Here is a 19,605-nt window from a genome sequence, read left to right on the forward strand (position 1 = left end):
GAGACATTTGGTGTCAACAGTGGCTTTTCTGCATGGAGTTTGCATGTTCTTCCTGTGTTTACAGACATGGACAAAATTGTAGGTACCCTTCGGTCAATGAAAGAGAAACTCAAAATGGTCACCGAAATAACTTGAATCTGACAAAAGTAATAATAAATAATAATTCTATGGAATTTAACCAATGAAAGTCAGGCATTGCTTTTCCACCATGCTCTAACAGAATTAGATTAAAAAAAAATAGTCAAGAAACAGGCCTGGACAAACATGATGGTACCCTCATTGACCGAAGGATACCAATAATTTAGACCACGTCTGTACGTGGGTTTTCTCCGGCTTCCTTCCACGTTCCAACAACATGTGTTGGATGGTGATATACAGGGGTATCTGATAAAGAAAGAGAAATAGTTACGAGAGAGACCAGGTGATGTTTCCTCAGGAGGAAATTTACAAATCCATGAATGAACAAACAACATGAAAATGTCAGTGTGATGACTTAAGCCCCACATTGTTTCCTTACCTGCAGGATGAAAGGCATGGCAAAGGGCTGAGGAGTCTTAAATCTCAACGCCAGCTCATAAGGCTCTACCATGTGCTGCTGCGTCATGGGGGGGGGGGTTAGCTTAGTTAGGTCTTTGAGCTTTGTTTGGTTATTGTTAGTCATCTTGTTTTCACCTCTCTGTGTAATTTGGTTTGGCTGAAGTGCTATATAAGTTACCCTTATGTGTCTTTGTGGGGGTCAGTTTTTTTTAGTTTAAGTGACACAGACTGTTATGTTTAGTTAACCCCTTTTTAAAGATTGTTAGTTTACTCATTTCTTTGGACTTTTCCATTTGTTTTGTAACAATAAAAGCTCAGGTTTTTATTAAATTACATCTGTGTCCTCATGGCTTACCATTTGGTTCCTGACATTCAGAGTCAGCAGTAGGATACATTGGTGAATATCCATTAACATAGTTATAGTCTGAAAAGTCTAGAAATACTTTGCTGCTAACACCACCCACCAGTCTTCTATGTTCTACAATCTACTGTCCTACAGTCTTCTATGTTCTACAATCTACTGTCCTACAGTCTTCTATGTTCTACAATCTACTGTCCCACAGTCTTCTATGTTCTACAATCTACTGTCCTACAGTCTTCTATGTTCTACAATCTACTGTCCTACAGTCTTCTATGTTCTACAATCTACTGTCCTACAGTCTTCTATGTTCTACAATCTACTGTCCCACAGTCTTCTATGTTCTACAATCTACTGTCCTGCAGTCTTCTATGTTCTACAATCTACTGTCCTACAGTCTTCTATGTTCTACAATCTGTTGTCCTACAGTCTTCTATGTTCTACAATCTACTGTCCTGCAGTCTTCTATGTTCTACAATCTACTGTCCTACAGTCTTCTATGTTCTACAATTTACTTTCCTGCAGTCTTCTATGTTCTACAATCTACTGTCCTACAGTCTTCTATGTTCTACAATCTACTGTTCTACAGTCTTCTATGTTCTACAATCTACTGTCCTGCAGTCTTCTATGTTCTACAATCTATTGTCCTGCAGTCTTCTATGTTCTACAATCTACTGTCCTACAGTCTTCTATGTTCTACAATCTGTTGTCCTACAGTCTTCTATGTTCTACAATCTACTGTCCTACAGTCTTCTATGTTCTACAATCTACTGTTCTACAGTCTTCTATGTTCTACAATCTGTTGTCCTACAGTCTTCTATGTTCTACAATCTACTGTCCCACAGTCTTCTATGTTCTACAATCTGTTGTCCTACAGTCTTCTATGTTCTACAATCTACTGTCCCACAGTCTTCTATGTTCTACAATCTATTGTCCTGCAGTCTTCTATGTTCTACAATCTACTGTCCTACAGTCTTCTATGTTCTACAATCTGTTGTCCTACAGTCTTCTATGTTCTACAATCTACTGTTCTACAGTCTTCTATGTTCTACAATCTGTTGTCCTACAGTCTTCTATGTTCTACAATCTACTGTCCCACAGTCTTCTATGTTCTACAATCTGTTGTCCTACAGTCTTCTATGTTCTACAATCTACTGTCCTGCAGTCTTCTATGTTCTACAATCTACTGTCCTACAGTCTTCTATGTTCTACAATTTACTTTCCTGCAGTCTTCTATGTTCTACAGTCTACTGTCCTACAGTCTTCTATGTTCTACAATCTACTGTCCTACAGTCTTCTATGTTCTACAATCTACTGTCCTGCAGTCTTCTATGTTCTACAATCTGTTGTCCTGCAGTCTTTTATGTTCTACAATCTACTGTCCTACAGTCTTCTATGTTCTACAATCTGTTGTCCTGCAGTCTTCTATGTTCTACAATCTACTGTCCTACAGTCTTCTATGTTCTACAATCTGTTGTCCTGCAGTCTTCTATGTTCTACAATCTACTGCCCTACAGTCTTCTATGTTCTACAATCTACTGTCCTGCAGTCTTCTATGTTCTACAATCTACTGTCCTACAGTCTTCTATGTTCTACAATCTACTGTTCTACAGTCTTCTATGTTCTACAATCTACTGTCCTACAGTCTTCTATGTTCTACAATCTACTGTTCTACAGTCTTCTATGTTCTACAATCTGTTGTCCTACAGTCTTCTATGTTCTACAATCTACTGTCCCACAGTCTTCTATGTTCTACAATCTATTGTCCTGCAGTCTTCTATGTTCTACAATCTACTGTCCTACAGTCTTCTATGTTCTACAGTCTGTTGTCCTACAGTCTTCTATGTTCTACAATCTACTGTTCTACAGTCTTCTATGTTCTACAATCTGTTGTCCTACAGTCTTCTATGTTCTACAATCTACTGTCCCACAGTCTTCTATGTTCTACAATCTGTTTTCCTACAGTCTTCTATGTTCTACAATCTACTGTCCTGCAGTCTTCTATGTTCTACAATCTACTGTCCTACAGTCTTCTATGTTCTACAATTTACTTTCCTGCAGTCTTCTATGTTCTACAATCTACTGTCCTACAGTCTTCTATGTTCTACAATCTACTGCCCTACAGTCTTCTATGTTCTACAATCTACTGTCCTGCAGTCTTCTATGTTCTACAATCTGTTGTCCTGCAGTCTTTTATGTTCTACAATCTACTGTCCTACAGTCTTCTATGTTCTACAATCTACTGTCCTGCAGTCTTCTATGTTCTACAATCTACTGTCCTACAGTCTTCTATGTTCTACAATCTGTTGTCCTGCAGTCTTCTATGTTCTACAATCTACTGCCCTACAGTCTTCTATGTTCTACAATCTACTGTCCTGCAGTCTTCTATGTTCTACAATCTATTGTCCTACAGTCTTCTATGTTCTACAATCTACTGTTCTACAGTCTTCTATGTTCTACAATCTACTGTCCTACAGTCTTCTATGTTCTACAATCTGTTGTCCTACAGTCTTCTATGTTCTACAATCTACTGTCCTACAGTCTTCTATGTTCTACAATCTACTGTTCTACAGTCTTCTATGTTCTACAATCTAATGTCCTGCAGTCTTCTATGTTCTACAATCTATTGTCCTGCAGTCTTCTATGTTCTACAATCTACTGTCCTACAGTCTTCTATGTTCTACAATCTGTTCTCCTACAGTCTTCTATGTTCTACAATCTACTGTCCTACAGTCTTCTATGTTCTACAATCTACTGTTCTACAGTCTTCTATGTTCTACAATCTGTTGTCCTACAGTCTTCTATGTTCTACAATCTACTGTCCCACAGTCTTCTATGTTCTACAATCTGTTGTCCTACAGTCTTCTATGTTCTACAATCTACTGTCCCACAGTCTTCTATGTTCTACAATCTATTGTCCTGCAGTCTTCTATGTTCTACAATCTACTGTCCTACAGTCTTCTATGTTCTACAGTCTGTTGTCCTACAGTCTTCTATGTAATACAATCTACTGTTCTACAGTCTTCTATGTTCTACAATCTGTTGTCCTACAGTCTTCTATGTTCTACAATCTACTGTCCCACAGTCTTCTATGTTCTACAATCTGTTGTCCTACAGTCTTCTATGTTCTACAATCTACTGTCCTGCAGTCTTCTATGTTCTACAATCTACTGTCCTACAGTCTTCTATGTTCTACAATTTACTTTCCTGCAGTCTTCTATGTTCTACAATCTACTGTCCTACAGTCTTCTATGTTCTACAATCTACTGTCCTACAGTCTTCTATGTTCTACAATCTACTGTCCTGCAGTCTTCTATGTTCTACAATCTGTTGTCCTGCAGTCTTTTATGTTCTACAATCTACTGTCCTACAGTCTTCTATGTTCTACAATCTACTGTCCTGCAGTCTTCTATGTTCTACAATCTACTGTCCTACAGTCTTCTATGTTCTACAATCTGTTGTCCTGCAGTCTTCTATGTTCTACAATCTACTGCCCTACAGTCTTCTATGTTCTACAATCTACTGTCCTGCAGTCTTCTATGTTCTACAATCTACTGTCCTACAGTCTTCTATGTTCTACAATCTACTGTTCTACAGTCTTCTATGTTCTACAATCTACTGTCCTACAGTCTTCTATGTTCTACAATCTGTTGTCCTACAGTCTTCTATGTTCTACAATCTACTGTCCTACAGTCTTCTATGTTCTACAATCTACTGTTCTACAGTCTTCTATGTTCTACAATCTACTGTCCTGCAGTCTTCTATGTTCTACAATCTATTGTCCTGCAGTCTTCTATGTTCTACAATCTACTGTCCTACAGTCTTCTATGTTCTACAATCTGTTGTCCTACAGTCTTCTATGTTCTACAATCTACTGTCCTGCAGTCTTCTATGTTCTACAATCTGTTGTCCTGCAGTCTTTTATGTTCTACAATCTACTGTCCTACAGTCTTCTATGTTCTACAATCTGTTGTCCTGCAGTCTTCTATGTTCTACAATCTACTGTCCTACAGTCTTCTATGTTCTACAATCTGTTGTCCTACAGTCTTCTATGTTCTACAATCTACTGTCCTGCAGTCTTCTATGTTCTACAATCTACTGTCCTACAGTCTTCTATGTTCTACAATTTACTTTCCTGCAGTCTTCTATGTTCTACAATCTACTGTCCTACAGTCTTCTATGTTCTACAATCTACTGTCCTACAGTCTTCTATGTTCTACAATCTACTGTCCTGCAGTCCTCTATGTTCTACAATCTGTTGTCCTGCAGTCTTTTATGTTCTACAATTTACTGTCCTACAGTCTTCTATGTTCTACAATCTGTTGTCCTGCAGTCTTCTATGTTCTACAATCTACTGTCCTACAGTCTTCTATGTTCTACAATCTGTTGTCCTGCAGTCTTCTATGTTCTACAATCTACTGCCCTACAGTCTTCTATGTTCTACAATCTACTGTCCTGCAGTCTTCTATGTTCTACAATCTACTGTCCTACAGTCTTCTATGTTCTACAATCTACTGTCCTGCAGTCTTCTATGTTCTACAATCTGTTGTCCTGCAGTCTTTTATGTTCTACAATTTACTGTCCTACAGTCTTCTATGTTCTACAATCTACTGTCCTACAGTCTTCTATGTTCTACAATCTACTGTCCTACAGTCTTCTATGTTCTACAATCTACTGTCCTACAGTCTTCTATGTTCTACAATCTACTGTTCTACAGTCTTCTATGTTCTACAATCTGTTGTCCTACAGTCTTCTATGTTCTACAATCTACTGTCCCACAGTCTTCTATGTTCTACAATCTATTGTCCTGCAGTCTTCTATGTTCTACAATCTACTGTCCTACAGTCTTCTATGTTCTACAATCTGTTGTCCTACAGTCTTCTATGTTCTACAATCTACTGTTCTACAGTCTTCTATGTTCTACAATCTGTGGTCTACAGTCTTCTATGTTCTACAGTCTACTGTCCTGCAGTCTTCTATGTTCTACAATCTACTGTCCTACAGTCTTCTATGTTCTACAATTTACTTTCCTGCAGTCTTCTATGTTCTACAATCTACTGTCCTACAGTCTTCTATGTTCTACAATCTACTGTCCTATAGTCTTCTATGTTCTACAATCTACTGTCCTGCAGTCTTCTATGTTCTACAATCTGTTGTCCTGCAGTCTTTTATGTTCTACAATCTACTGTCCTACAGTCTTCTATGTTCTACAATCTGTTGTCCTGCAGTCTTCTATGTTCTACAATCTACTGTCCTACAGTCTTCTATGTTCTACAATCTGTTGTCCTGCAGTCTTCTATGTTCTACAATCTACTGCCCTACAGTCTTCTATGTTCTACAATCTACTGTCCCACAGTCTTCTATGTTCTACAATCTATTGTCCTGCAGTCTTCTATGTTCTACAATTTACTGTCCTACAGTCTTCTATGTTCTACAATCTGTTGTCCTGCAGTCTTCCATGTTCTACAATCTACTGTCCTACAGTCTTCTATGTTCTACAATCTGTTGTCCTGCAGTCTTCTATGTTCTACAATCTACTGCCCTACAGTCTTCTATGTTCTACAATCTACTGTCCTGCAGTCTTCTATGTTCTACAATCTACTGTCCTACAGTCTTCTATGTTCTACAATCTACTGTCCTGCAGTCTTCTATGTTCTACAATCTGTTGTCCTGCAGTCTTCTATGTTCTACAATCTGTTGTCCTACAGTCTTCTATGTTCTACAATCTACTGTCCTACAGTCTTCTATGTTCTACAATTTACTTTCCTGCAGTCTTCTATGTTCTACAATCTACTGTCCTACAGTCTTCTATGTTCTACAATCTACTGTCCTACAGTCTTCTATGTTCTACAATCTACTGTCCTGCAGTCTTCTATGTTCTACAATCTGTTGTCCTGCAGTCTTTTATGTTCTACAATCTACTGTCCTACAGTCTTCTATGTTCTACAATCTGTTGTCCTGCAGTCTTCTATGTTCTACAATCTACTGTCCTACAGTCTTCTATGTTCTACAATCTGTTGTCCTGCAGTCTTCTATGTTCTACAATCTACTGCCCTACAGTCTTCTATGTTCTACAATCTACTGTCCTGCAGTCTTCTATGTTCTACAAACTGCCTCTTTTGTTCTTTGATAAAAGTTTAAGTATAACGCGCTCCTCTCACCTCTGCTGTGATAAAAATAGACGGTAGTGAAAAGTAGCTGTTAATTATTCATCATCAGTGAACTTGACTGCTTTACACCTCTTCCAATCTTAACACAGTTGTTCTTTTCATCATCCCTTTGAATCCGCATCATGTGACTCTTTACAGCTGAGTTGTAAGACCCAAGGTCCCAGATCAGGTAGTTCAGACCAGAGTCCGGACTAAAGGTTTGAACATTTTCCAATTTCGATCCTGGTTTTAATTTTTAAATACAAAAATATGTCCAAAGCCTGTCCATGTGGGAGTATAAGGGTTAAGTTTGGGCTGCAGAAAAGGATCCCACATGGCTCTGTCCACAGTTCCCATAGTGGCCCCTCTTTTTATTGTCCCTATGGGTTTCAACTTGGTTCTTACTGGGTTTCAGCTGGGGCCCATTTAGCCAAACCACATAGGTTCTCCATACCCTCTTATCCCACCTACATCCCTTATAGGAGCCTATACATGGGCTTCACATATGGTCTATTTTCGCTTTTTCTATAGAAACATATATATATTTATAAATATATATAAAATATTTCCATATTTGTATAAATATTGTTTTAAAATGGACTAGTATCATTTTCTTATCCTGTTTATCACCTAGGTAAAGTTAATAATTACGTGTGTGTGTGTGTGTGTGTGTGTGTGTGTGTGTGTGTGTATCTATATCTATATCTATATATATATCTATATATATATATATATATATATATACAATTTTATACAATATTTTCCTCAGCCAAGGAGGTTATGCTTTTACCTGTGTTTATCTGTTTGTGTTCAAGATAACTCAAAAAGTTACAAATGGATTTTTAATAAATTTTCAGGAGTTGTTGGAATTGTGAAAAGAAAGAACTAACTCAATTTTGGTGGTGATCTGGATCACCGTTTGGCTCCAGGAACTTTTTTAGAACTGTAGCCCTTGGCGGAGGTTTACGCTTTCGGAGTGCTTTTCTAGTTGTTTATTCTTCAGTGAGTGGCAGTGTTGGGTGACTCCTAATGCCCACTGAAGTGACAAAATTGTAAATACACTGTCCCCACTTGTAATTATACTAGAAAACAGCCTTTAAAGTGGTGTCCACTGCAAAATTCTGTCTCTTTCATTTATTTGCTCCAAACACCGACATCATAAGTGTGTCGGACTGCAGTCGTCTGGGGACGCAGACTGGTGGAATACATTGCAATGTGGAATTAGTTGCAGGTAACTGTGACGTGATTATTTCATATGTGGGTTATTCTGATATAAAAACTGTAAAAGTAATAGATAATGTACCAGTTGTTTACGGAAGGGGGTAGAAATGTTTTTTCTCTCAGCACCGGAGCTGTATTACTGATCTGGGATTTGTATTTATGATTATGAAGGGATTTTGGATATCTGTTGGACTTAAACAATCCAATAACAGGATTAAACCAGTGATACTGTACATTCTGTGTATTAGAACATATCAACAAATTTTACAAAACAAACAAATGTTTAATCTCAGCTCTGTACGCTTTGAATTTTCCAGCTTCACTTTGGTACGTTTGAGGAAAGGAGGATGGAAAAATGAATTTACAGAACAATTTAATTTTTCACGAAATGTTTAATGATGAAACAAAAACAAATTTCTAGAAGAGACTGGCCCTTATTTCTACTTTCAATTTTAAAAACCATAATTTCATTCAGTTTCCTTCAGATAGCTGTATTTCTTCAATCCAGATGACAGATTTACATGGACGCTGGATAAATAGATCTGATCAGTTTTAATACAATCGTCACTCTTTGGATATGAGCAGTGTGGACTAATTCAGAAGATAAGACCGTGATGAGGGATAGTTTATAAATCTTATTAAAAAAACAAAAAAACAAACTTGTTTATGGTCTTTTAACTGAAGAGGCGCTCAATAATGAATACAATAACAACGCCTGGTAAGATTGCCTTAAATAAGAAAAAAAAAAATTAATTTCTGTTTGCTTGACTTCCCGCCTCATTGACTGGACCAGACATATACACAACTGTCTGGAATTGCTGTCATTTCCGCGTTAAAGACGAACACATAGCCTATTTCATTTATCTGCTCAGCTTTCTGCCTTTTATTGCCGTTAAGCGCATGCGTACGTGACATATACATAAGTTAATAAAAAGGTCTAATACATTCATGATGGAGCATGTTATTTATGCAAACATTAAAGGTTTAAATAGGTAAGATCTTGGTCCTATACCCCTAATAGTGGTGTGCCATTCAGGTCCTGCAGCATCACAGCTTTTATTTTATGCTGCGGTTACACCACAGCGTTTCTATGATATTCACAAAACTTTTCCTTTGCATATTTGAAAAAAAAACAAAAAACAAAGCATTTACATAACAGCAAAATGACCAAAAATCAATGTAGTGCACATGCTAGGCCCCTATAGGGCAGTAAAACAATGAAAACACACCCAGGTGTGAGCCTGGGAAGCGGTGCATGCTAACCGCTAGCTTTCTGCTGCCTGCTAACAGCTAGCTTTCTGCTGCATGCCAACAGCTAGCTTTCTGCTGCATGCCAACAGCTAGCTTTCTGCTGCATGCCAACAGCTAGCTTTCTGCTGCAGGCTAACAGCTAGCTTTCTGCTGCATGCTAACAGCTAGCTTTCTGCTGCAGGCTAACAGCTAGCTTTCTGCTGCATGCTAACAGCTAGCTTTCTGCTGCATGCCAACAGCTAGCTTTCTGCTGCATGCCAACAGCTAGCTTTCTGCTGCACGCTAACAGCTAGCTTTCTGCTGACCAGACCAAATAAACTAAAAACATGCAGCTGCACAAACAGGACACTGAGTCCATTGTTATGAGTTTTTGTGGGTTAAACGGGTCTGAGCGTGCGAGCCCAAGATGACGTGAAAGACGTCACTGTCGCCAACTTCTCCGTTTTGCATTGTGATGTAAACATGGCCTTAGTTGTGAGTTGCATTCATTTTTATTGATAAGGGGTGAGTTTGAACGGCGTGTTTTTCAGCTTGTTACACACAGACTGCTCAACATGATGTTTCAGTTGTTCATGTTGTCTTCCTCATCTCGTCATATGTTCTGAGCAGAGATAAAAAGGTGCCCCTGAAGTGTAAATGCAGCTTTATGAAAGGCAGCCAAGTGCTAAAAGGTGAATTTGAAGCAGATCCATTAAGGATTTTTTCTCTCCTTAACCTGAAGCGAGACTTTTTTTTTACCTAAAAACGGATCTTTTCTGCTGAGATTCAGTCACAGATGTAAGTTTAACACTAGTTTTGTTGCGGATTGAAGCGTTTCTGATCTGGCGAGACAGCTGCCAGGATGGCCTGATGTGTGTGGAAGCTTCCCCTTGTTGATGGTAAGTGCAGTCATATTTGCTGGCTGCATGCCTGGCTGCTGTTGGGAGGCTGATTCAGTGTGACGTGTGCAGGGAAACTCCTTCTCTGAGAAGCCTGTTTAATGGACAGATATGGGTCAATGCTGCCTCATGGACTCGGCGCTGCAGCTACACGGTTATGTAAACAACTGTCTTTTTGTCTTTTACACTGAAAATGGATTTCCCTGCAAGTTTTTCTTTTTTTTTTTTTTTTTTTTTTTTACTGTGCTCTGCGGATCAAGGCTCCTTTGATTAATGCGTCTAATTAAGTTAGCAAATTTTAATATTCCATGGGAGCCTTAGTTTTATCCTGCATTATGATAAAGCGACTGCAGATTAGCAGATTTGCATGAAACAACTCCTGTAGATAAGAGGGCATGATAATTTGTGAAATTTGAACCATCTAAACGGTTAATTATGCAATTAATTGCAATATTTTAATGTTGTTAATTCTGACTTTGTGTAGTGAATCACAAGAACATTTTCAAATGAAGAGTTTTTAACCCATTAAAGCCAGGAGCCACAAATTTGCATAAAAATGTTTTTTTCTCTTTATCTTTATTTTATTTTAATTTTTAATTTGCCCTTGTTTATCCATTATTTCAATTTTATTCATTTTGTTAATATAAATTAATAATAAATTTTACTTTATGTTCCAGCCTTTTTTCCTATCTGTTTAAATGTATTTATTTATTTTCTCCTTTTTCTTGTACATTTATACACAAACCCCTTAATGCCTGAATTTATTAACAATTATATAAAACAATAATAAATAGTTTAAAAGATGTTTTAAAAGTAATAACAATGAAAACACCATAATATAAACTACAATTGCATCTGAAAAATAATGAAAACCAGAGAAAATAAATAATAAGATATAAATATAAACAGATAAATAAACAGATAACAGATAAGTACAGATAAGTAAACAATAAAAATGAATAAAATATGAAAACCAATACAATAAAATTAGATTTAAAAACAATTAAGGAGAAATAAATCCAGACTAAAGAAAAGAGAAAAGACTAGGAAAAAAAATTAACTTAAATATTAAATCAATAACAACAAATTGATAAAAATTATTTTAAAATAATAGATACATAAATGAAAATAAATTGAAACAAATAAATGCATTAAACTAATCTTAAAGTGGTTTGGCACATATTTGCAACATGAGGCATTAAAGGGTTAAATGCAAACCTAAATCTAAATTTCATCCAGACCTCCTCTGAGCCCAGAGTCGGCTCATCCAGGAGAGGCTTGGAGTAGAGCCGCTGCTCTTCCACGTCAAGAAGAACCAGATGAGCTGGTTCACATATCTGGTTTGGGTGCCTCCTGGACGCCTCCCAGGTGGTGTGTTCCAGCCACGTCCCACCAGAAGGAGACCCCAGGAAGCATCCAGGACGTACTGGTGGGGCTACTTCTCTCAGCTGACCTTACGAACACCTTAGGGACACCTTAGGGTCCTCCAGGTTCTCCCAGTGGAGGACCTGGAGGAGGAAATTAATCCTTGGCTTCCCTGTTGAAGTTGTTGTCCTGGCAACGTGACCGCAGAAGATGGACGGATGACTCAGATTCACCTGGAAAAGAATTGTGCAAATTCATTACAAGCCTCAGTAGATCAGTTCAGGGGCAGCTGGGAATTGTGGGAATTACCAGCCAATCCTCACCAGCCAATAGGATGCGTGTGTTGTTTCTGCTCAGTAATAACTTAAGAGAAAATAGTGTTTTGCATTTCTTTTCAAAGTTTTAACTGTGAAAACTGTCTTTGTAGATGGATCTAAAGACTCTTTCTTTACCTTCTTTAAGCTTTTCTGGCCAAACCATGATAGAGTTTCTCCACAGAGTCTTCACCGATGTTGGAGCAATGAACATCTGTACTTGTGGAAGTGCAGGTTGGGTAGTTAGCTTGGTGTCTGCAGGGACCTGCTTCTCCATATGGTCGGTGAATTCCAGCAGGGAGGAGTCTGGAGGAGGGGGGGACGATGAGGCTGAAGGCTGGGAAGTTGTTGGTTGAGAGTCCTGAGAGGATTCTTCCTTCTTGCCGCTTGTTGTTGGCTGAAGGAACAAGTTGTCTTGCTTCCTGTCGCTGATTGAACTCAGTCAATCGGCGAATGATCCAATCACGACTGCACAGCGTGACGGAACAGAGAAGAGTTTGGTGAAAGGAAAGCATCTCAGTATGATGTTCCTGATGCCAGCGAGGCCTGCAGGTGTTACACACCGAGCAGCAGTTGGCATGTTGTGTTTGATTTGCCTGCCTGCAGTTCCACCACTTTGTGTGCTGTTTGCTCTGATGTTTGGATTGATCTGATGGAGCAACCATCATGGATGCTGACGCTGAAAAAGCAGTTTATAAAGAGGTTAAAAACACTCTGATAGTCGCAGATCAGACCCCCATTTTCATTCTTGATGTCATAGTTTCAACAAGGTGGAAAGTTTGCATCATATTGTCATGAAGCATCACAGGGTTGCTGCTCATTCTAATGAGAATCTCCCGTTCCACCTCATCACCATGAGAATCTCCCGTTCCACCACATCACCATGAGAATCTCCCGTTCCACCTCATCATGATGAGAATCTCCCGTTCCACCTCATCACCATGAGAATCTCCCGTTCCACCTCATCATGATGAGAATCTCCCGTTCCACCTCATCATGATGAGAATCTCCCGTTCCACCTCATCACCATGAGAATCTCCCGTTCCACCTCATCATGATGAGAATCTCCCGTTCCACCTCATCACCATGAGAATCTCCCGTTCCACCTCATCATGATGAGAATCTCCCGTTCCACCTCATCACCATGAGAATCTCCCGTTCCACCACATCATGATGACAATGTTCCACCTCATGATGAGAATCTCCCGTTCCACCTCATCATGATGAGAATCTCCCGTTCCACCTCATCACCATGAGAATCTCCCGTTCCACCTCATCACCATGAGAATCTCCCATTCCACCTCATCATGATGAGAATCTCCCGTTCCACCTCATCACCATGAGAATCTCCCGTTCCACCTCATCATGATGAGAATCTCCCGTTCCACCTCATCACCATGAGAATCTCCCGTTCCACCTCATCACCATGAGAATCTCCCATTCCACCTCATCATGATGAGAATCTCCCGTTCCACCTCATCATGATGAGAATCTCCCGTTCCACCTCATCATGATGAGAATCTCCCGTTCCACCTCATCACCATGAGAATCTCCCGTTCCACCTCATCATGATGAATCTCCCGTTCCACCTCATCACCATGAGAATCTCCCGTTCCACCTCATCACCATGAGAATCTCCCGTTCCACCTCATCACCATGAGAATCTCCCGTTCCACCTCATCACCATGAGAATCTCCCGTTCCACCACATCATGATGAGAATGTTCCACCTCATGATGAGAATATCCCGTTCCACCTCATCATGATGAGAATCTCCCGTTTCACCTCTTCACCATGAGAATCTCCCGTTCCACCTCATCACCATGAGAATCTCCCGTTCCACCTCATCATGATGAGAATCTCCCATTCCACCACATCACGATGAGAATCTCCCGTTCCACCTCATCACCATGAGAATCTCCCGTTCCACCTCATCACCATGAGAATCTCCCGTTCCACCTCATCACCATGAGAATCTCCCGTTCCACCTCATCACCATGAGAATCTCCCGTTCCACCTCATCACAATGAGAATCTCCCGTTCCACCTCATCACAATGAGAATCTCCCGTTCCACCTCATCACAATGAGAATCTCCCGTTCCACCTCATCACCATGAGAATCTCCCGTTCCACCTCATCACAATGAGAATCTCCCGTTCCACCTCATCACAATGAGAATCTCCCGTTCCACCTCATCACAATGAGAATCTCCCGTTCCACCTCATCACGATGAGAATCTCCCGTTCCACCTCATCATGATGAGAATCTCCCGTTCCACCTCATCACCATGAGAATCTCCCGTTCCACCTCATCACAATGAGAATCTCCCGTTCCACCTCATCATGATGAGAATCTCCCGTTCCACCTCATCATGATGAGAATCTCCCGTTCCACCTCATCATGATGAGAATCTCCCGTTCCACCTCATCACGACGAGAATCTCCCGTTCCACCTCATCATGATGAGAATCTCCCGTTCCGCCTCATCCTAAAGCTGCTCTGTTGGATGTAGATCTGGTGACTGTGGAGGCCGTTGGAGGACAGTGAACTCATGGTGGAGATGATATATATACTTTAAATTAAAGTTAGAATAATAATTGCATTTAATTGTAGCATACAGTACATTAACTGTCTTCTGCCCCCTAGTGGTTACCTTTTGCACTACAATAAAGCAAACATATCAAAAAGTTATAAATGGCGCGCATACATAATTCATTCTTTTTCATATTTTGTTAAAGGACTAAATCAAGATTCCGACTGAACAGAAGTAAAATTTTCTACCTATTTCATTAAAGAGTTTATGTTTTATTTGGACAACAATGTCATCTCAGGTCACATTTACAGATCCAGTTTGATTCCTCCTTATTTATTGTAGTCAAGTTAAAATGTGATTAAAACAAATCCGTCACATACTCCACATCAGTTCAGTTCATAATAACCATGTTCACATAAACCAGTTCATACAAAATAATCAGCTCGCTGAAGAAAGGCTGAAATGTGTCGTCTCTTCTCTGGTCAGGATGACAGTTCACTGAGCAGCGAGGAGGAGGCAGAGATGAGCAAGCCCACGTGGCTAGCAGCAGATCTGGGAGCAGTTTCAGACCTGAGCCCACCGAGCCGTGGAGAGAGGATGCGCCACAGTCCCCCGAACACACACGGCAAGGAGGACGACGGTAAGAACCACAGAAAACGTGTTTCCACCAGGAAAGGTTAGAAAAAGCTGTATTTCTGTGAGGATTAGAGCAGAGATGAAACATCTGTATGGGTTTGAATGTGTCAGGAAGTCTCAGCAGACTTTGCCACATTGCTGCTGTTTTAACACAAAGCTGGTTAGAAGCAGCAGATCGTGTGGTTTTTCTCTACATTCAGGGTGTTTCAGATCAAGTCCAGCATTAAATGAAAGCTCTCTGAATTCCTTCATGTCCTCCTCACTCTTGTATTGATCACATTACCTGCGTTTATTTGCACCCATGTGATCAGGAAGTCTGAGGGATTAGCTGCGAGTGGAAGTGTGTGAGTTTCAGCCGCGCTGCAGCATATCTGACCGCCGCTGTGTGCTGACTCACTGTCTCTGTGTGTGTTTGAACATGTGATGATGCAAGCAGAGGTTCGTTTTTTGTTGATTTGAGTGGAGTTGACTGTTTGGAGCCTGGCTGGCGTTAAGTGCTCCAACTGATCTCGATCACGAGTTTTCTTCTCCTTTTGCTGCTTCTCAGTTCCTTCTGGGGATGGTGAAATATGAACATGAGGGAATAAAATAAAGACTACAGCTGAAGTTCATTTAGATTTACTCAGAACATTAAAGAATAGAGCGTACTCCAAGATAAACACAAGCAGTGTGAAAATATCTTAAATTGCGCACTTTATTTATACAGTTTCCAGCGAACTCATCGCGATAGACTTTACAGACTCAGTCCAGTTTAAGTATCACGACTCTAAGCCAGGGATGCCCGTTGAGAAAGAAGAGAAACACACATTAATGGCGACGTAACACACACCCTGGACATCCTAAATATACATAATCACCACCTGGATTTAACTAAACAGATGTGTAAGAGCTTCCCATTGGATCATTCCTGCATTGATGATTGTAATGAAACACTTTTATTTATTTTGCAGGATCGTAGGAAGTCGGCAAATAATGAACACACAAACTCTCTGCCCAATGATTAACTCAGCGTTTTATTAACCTTGCAGCACAAGAGTAAGCACATTGGTTAAGGCACTTTTCAGTTTCCAGCTCTTACCGTAACGCGGATAGGTTGGGGAGCCCACAACCCCGGTAGAGAGTGCCAAAACCAGCTGGGTGTCCTGATCAGATAGACCCGCAGCAGACTCCACCGAAGTCTGGGGCTTCCCCGCTTTAATACCCCTCATTCTGCAACATAACGTGGGAGCGCTAGGGAGGTGGCCAACCATCCCCACACACACACACACCATGAGACCATAACTTTTGTTGTTTCACACGCTCAGTTTACCTTCTTCAGTGATATAAGCAAGCAGCTCTGCAAAACAGGATTCCCTTCCCACAACACCATTGAATGAGGGCACACAACATCACCAATAAAGTTTATACTTCAATGATATTTCTGCCCCAACTGATGCAATGAGGAGCTTCTCATTTCAGACGCTTCCTGTTCTGTAAAAGATGTTAGTCTGTTTAGGAAAGGTCAGATTATTACTGTAACTAAACAACTAAAAACTGGCTTTAAAACTGTGCAAAACAGTAAAAACTGGAAGGATGGTGGGGATCCATCAACTTCTAGCTGGAAACTTAGTCAGGGAAAAGATTTGAATGATGGTGATGATGACGTTTGGTGAAATCAGATGGAAGCAAAACAGCAGTAGAACGCAGGACCATGTTTAAAAGTGAAAGTAAGAACATTTCCACATGAACAATGTGAAGGAACTCAAGGTCCTGAACAGCGGTGGAGCCAGAAGAAAACCACATGGTTTCAGTTTTCTATGGAGCAGAAAGACTGGACTCTGGAGCTGGAACAAGGTCATGTGGTCTGATGAGTCCAGATTGACCCTGATCCAGAGGGATCGAGCATCAGGGTAAGAAGAGAGGCAGATGAAGTGATTGAAGGGGTTGCTGTAGTTGGTCAGGTCCAGGTTCAGCAACATTATATCTTCAAAGAATGAGGTCAGCTGATACCTGAAATTGCTGAATGAGCAGAATATTCCATCTTCCCTGATGGCAACACCAGGATTCATGCGGTCAGGCTGTGAAAGAGCAGTTCAGGGAGCAGGAGGCATCATTTTCACACATCGATTGGCCACCACAAAGTCCAGACCTGAACACCATTAAGAATATTTGGGATGTGCTGGAAAAGACTTGGTGCAGTGGTCAGACTCTCCCATCATCAAAAAGAGATCTTGGAGAAAAATCAATGCAACACTGTGTGGAAATAAGTCTTGTGACATTTGTTAACCCCTTAACAGTCGTCCCCGAAATGCCAAAAACGCAAAACAAGCATACCCAAATTAAATTAGATGCTATTTTTGAACGCTTTAGAATAGATTTAAAAACATGGTCTGTATATAAATATTACGACCCCAGTGGTGTCTAGGGGAAAAGGGGGTTGCAACTAAAAGTTCCAGTAAAAGGTGGGATTTTATTTACAAGGATTCAAACCAAGGAAACTAAAGGGTACAACTTAAAACATCCCGTGACAGGAGCAAAATCCACTATTTAACAAAACTCCAAAAGCTAAACCAAAATTCTGTAGTCACAGACCAAACAAAACTCAGACAAAGACAGCAAACAACAAAAGAAAAGCCAAAAACCAATCTCAGCAAATCTGCTACTCTATGGCCGTCGACGGCAAGCCGGAGGTGGCAAACTGTGTCACCATCAGACACAGCTGCCCTGAAAGACGGCGCTGATTGTCCTGAAATAGGCAGGTGTCATCGTCTGTGGCCAATGTGGGAGGAGCCTGCACCAATGTCCACCAATCCCGAGCCAAGGTGGTCCAGGTGGAGCCGAGGGATGGCAGCCTATCAGCTGTGGACTCCGGAGTCTCTCCATCTTCAGGAAGCCCTGCAGACCAGCTGACTCAGGATCATAACAATAAAAAACAATTTTTACTCTAAGCTTTCACATTTATTGTAACTGTAACCAGCATAAAGGTATTGATGTTGGAAAGAAAATTCTAATCTAATCTATTCTAATTCTAGTGAAAAAAATTAAGGAAATTTAAGTTTATTTCTCTCGCCTGGATTTCTATTTTATTTGTTCATGCTGCACATGGAGAGATGGAGATATGGAGAATCCCATGTGTCTGTAGCATGAAGACCTACCTGTTGCCAGTTGAAATTTGGTGACAATAGCAGCTAGAATGACTCTTCCATGAGTGATTTACTGTAAGTATGTTCAGGCGCATGGAGATGTGAAGCGTATCCATTCTATTTATTTGTTGTCTGACATGAAAATCAAAGGTTTAAATAAGTATTAAAGCCACTTGTGACACCCGTTAGTTTAATATCAGCAGATCATCACAGCAACCTGTTTAGGTCTAAAGCCTGACAGGTTGCAGCTTCCTCTGTCGCCATGACAGCCACCCGTAACCTGACTGGGATGCTAAATGTGAAATACCTTTTTATCAGCGAGTTATTTCAGTGCTGTCTGAAGTCTGAGCGCCGTCGTCGGGGCCGGTCTGCAGTGGCAGGTCCTTCCCCCGACAGCGAGGAGGTGGTCGAGCAGCTGCTGCTTTCGTTTGAACGTCCAGCCAAAGAGCCTTTGCTTGATCTCACGCCTAGCGTTAATGTTAGATGGGTGTTTTTCTAACCAGCAGGCTGTCAGGGCGTTTAACCGGAGAAGGCTGCTCATTTCAGCACAGCAGATGGTCCATACACACACACACACACACACACACACACACACACATTCATGTCCTGTTCAGAGGCAGTCTGTAAATCACTTTTAAGAGCTTCTGATTGCCTCCTTGCTTTTGCTTTTTTGCTGCTCCACTCAGCAGTGACAGCTGAGCTGAAAGCTCTCATAACGTCGTCAGACTGACAGTTTGAAACTTGTGGTTTGTGTCTGATTTAGTAGTTCAGGTAGAAAACTCTAAAAGTTGCACCAAGCAGCCTGACGAGCCTCACCAGAAGGTTGATGGATGTATTTTTTTGGTGAAAATCTGAATGAGTCAAACCAGAAAAGTTTCAGACCTTCATATGAAAAGAACGAGTGATTCTAACCCTTTTTTTTTTTTTTACCTGAGGACCCCCTTCATGCAACTACCACAAAAGCTGTGGACCCCCCCGCCCACTTTGTCTTAAAGTATCCCAACTGTGCTCCCCAAGGCCTTCTATCCTGCTGACTTTCAGTGTTTCCCTGCTGCAACACACCTGACTCAAATCAGCAGACTTGTGCAGAGCTTGTCAGAGATCCGTTGGATTTGAATCGTGTTTGTTGCAGCAGGGAAACATCTAAATGCTGCAGGATAGTGGGCCTTGAAGACAATGAATGGAGATCCCGGCCATAAATGATGCGTTCTGGGTGACTCCTTTCCGTTGCAAAGCAAAGTTA

The 19,605-nt window shown here is 40.6% G+C and overlaps 1 protein-coding gene across 1 annotated transcript in view; it reads left to right on the forward strand.

The window, feature by feature from the left end:
* Positions 1–19,605, forward strand: part of LOC306754576 (nucleolar protein 4-like) — a gene marked incomplete at both ends in the record, with an annotated part of 168,178 nt that overhangs the window by 81,910 nt on the left and 66,663 nt on the right. The window contains one exon of the mRNA XM_079238594.1: positions 15,091–15,244. Coding sequence (XP_079094720.1) covers positions 15,091–15,244 — 154 coding nt within the window. The remainder of the gene's footprint in view (positions 1–15,090; positions 15,245–19,605) is intronic.

This window comes from Telmatherina bonti, assembly GCF_933228915.1.
Source record: "Telmatherina bonti genome assembly, chromosome: 4".
In the NCBI taxonomy this organism is placed as follows: domain Eukaryota; kingdom Metazoa; phylum Chordata; class Actinopteri; order Atheriniformes; family Telmatherinidae; genus Telmatherina; species Telmatherina bonti.